Here is a 2,129-nt window from a genome sequence, read left to right as displayed (position 1 = left end):
AATAATAAATTGAGCAATAAATCATAAACAAAAAACAGTATTAATTAAGGGTTTGGTCAATACTAAAGAGAACACAAACATAGCCACACAACTTCAACCTACCATGAAAGTAACAGACCCCGAATTATCTTAATTACAGGACAGTCAACCCGCTCATGTAAACAACTGATAATAGGTTTCATCCAGTTTATATGTAAGATAATCAAGGCAAGCACTAGAAAAACAGTGACTAAGAAACTATTACTCACTGTTTTAGAACAAACAGGCAAGACCAAGAAGGGGAGGGGAATTGAGGAAGTCTCCATAACCGTCAGCATCTCAAAAGTAATAAGTAGATGAACCACGGTAAAACGTAACCATTACGTAATGAAACAATAAATTGGTACTAACTAACAGGGCATTACCATATTATTACACCTAAAAAGTACTTAACCAATACTGAAATAAAAGAATGAAGTCCAAAATTTTCATATATGTTAAAGATTAGACAAAGTTCCTTGCATTCATTTGCACACTATAAGAAGAAAGAATTAACTCATGAAATCAAAATGTGAAATTTCATTGTCACCCAATTTCCCTAAACACCAGTACCAATTGAAGAAAAACATGAAGAAAAAAACCGAAACGAAGACATCATTACTATTATGATTATCAATATCATGTGAGATTATTATCTAAGCTCAAACCATCTCAGACATGCATTTTTTATTCAACATTTCCGAGGGTTTTTTTTTATAACATGTTACACTACTACAAATTTATATTATTAGCAGTACTAAGAGCAACAGCAGTAAAAATATTAGTACAACAAAAATTACACTACACTCACGAAAACCCCTTACGAAGCTTTTGAATTGCATTGTACATTTTGCGCCTCGATCCGACGGCGTTTATTCCCATGTCCTTAAGATCCTCGAGCGTCAACAATGGCAAAACGTCGTCGTCCACCTCGTGAATCTCAAACACCGGCGCGTACCGGCTCAACCCTAAATCGATAAGCCACGACCTCACTCCTTCACTCGTCTCGCACCTCCGATCCCTCGAATCCGACTCCGGATAATTCTCCAATTCGGCGTCGTTTTCCTCCGAAACCCTGGGCCTCGATTGCCTTCTACTATTGTGCCATATATCGAGTGCCACGTTGTCAACGGAGTGGACTGGACTATGGTCCTTCAATGGACTATCCGAGTCTGGATCGAAGAAATCTCGAAACCCTTCGTCTTCTCTGCTATCTCCTTGGGGTCCTGCCGATTCGTCGATTTTCGATACCCAATTGGATCGGACCCGTTTCGCTACGGAGCCCCGCTTCGCCTTCTTCCGGTTCACGAATTCTAGGTTTCCGTCACCGTTATTTTGGTTCCTATCCTCGTGTTCTTGGATGATGAGGTCGTTAGAATCTCCGCCGTTAACGAGGTTAGTAATGGAGCGAGCCTTAACCGACTTATTAGAAAGAGGCTGAGGCTGAGGATGAGGATGAGGATGAGGCACGTGCGAGTGGTCTTTGGGGAGCCGCCAGGGTTGGTGTTTGCTTCGACGCACGTGCGAGTCGTAAGAGAGAGTGGCGGGTTGGTCACCGATCTCGCCTAATCGGACGCTGGGCCGGCGCTGTCGTTTTGGGGCTAAAGCTGGGGCCGGGTTTTCGGATGAGGGTGGGGCGGTTGATACAGTTATTGCGGCAGTTGTGGTTGTGGTTGTGGTTGTTATTGTTGTGGCGGCTGTGGTGGCGGTTGGGCCGCCTGGGATTGGGGCTTCTGGTGGTTGTAGCTCAGTTGCCATTTTAGTGGCTGAAGCTGAACAGAATATAGCGCACAGAGTATAGACTATAGAGAGCGTCAGTGTGCGTAGGATAAGGGTAGATCATGGATAGGGAATCTGGGATGGATTTGTCAAAACAATTAGACCCGAACCGGTTTTTTTCTTTTTCCTTTTTTAATAAAAATGCATATTACCCTTTTAAATTCAACAATTGTGATCATGGTAAGCGTCCCAATTTGATAAGAATCTAGCGTAAAATTCATGTTTTATAATTTATACTATCCAATAAAATATTGTCACCCATTAACATTTTACTTGAGGCCATGTTTGTTTCAAATGTAAATAAAATTGGGAAAATATTTTATATCTTCATG

General features: G+C 41.6%; 1 protein-coding gene across 1 annotated transcript; it reads right to left on the bottom strand.

Annotated features, from left to right (window-relative positions):
• Window positions 1–675: 675 nt before the first annotated feature.
• On the bottom strand, window positions 676–1,886 carry LOC142627141 (uncharacterized). Its single transcript, XM_075800941.1, has one exon. The coding sequence runs from the start codon at window positions 1,774–1,776 to the stop codon at window positions 826–828; it is 951 nt and encodes a 316-aa protein (XP_075657056.1). The 5' UTR covers window positions 1,777–1,886; the 3' UTR covers window positions 676–825.
• Window positions 1,887–2,129: the final 243 nt, after the last annotated feature.

This window comes from Castanea sativa, chromosome 3 (genome assembly GCF_040712315.1).
Source record: "Castanea sativa cultivar Marrone di Chiusa Pesio chromosome 3, ASM4071231v1".
NCBI lineage: Eukaryota > Viridiplantae > Streptophyta > Magnoliopsida > Fagales > Fagaceae > Castanea > Castanea sativa.
Note: the sequence above shows the minus strand (reverse complement) of the source record. Positions and strands in the feature narration are given on the sequence as shown.

Excerpts from the sequence above, each read along its gene's own strand:
- LOC142627141 (XM_075800941.1), bottom strand. The coding sequence starts at position 1,776 with ATGGCAACTGAGCTACAACCACCAGAAGCCCCAATCCCAGGCGGCCCA.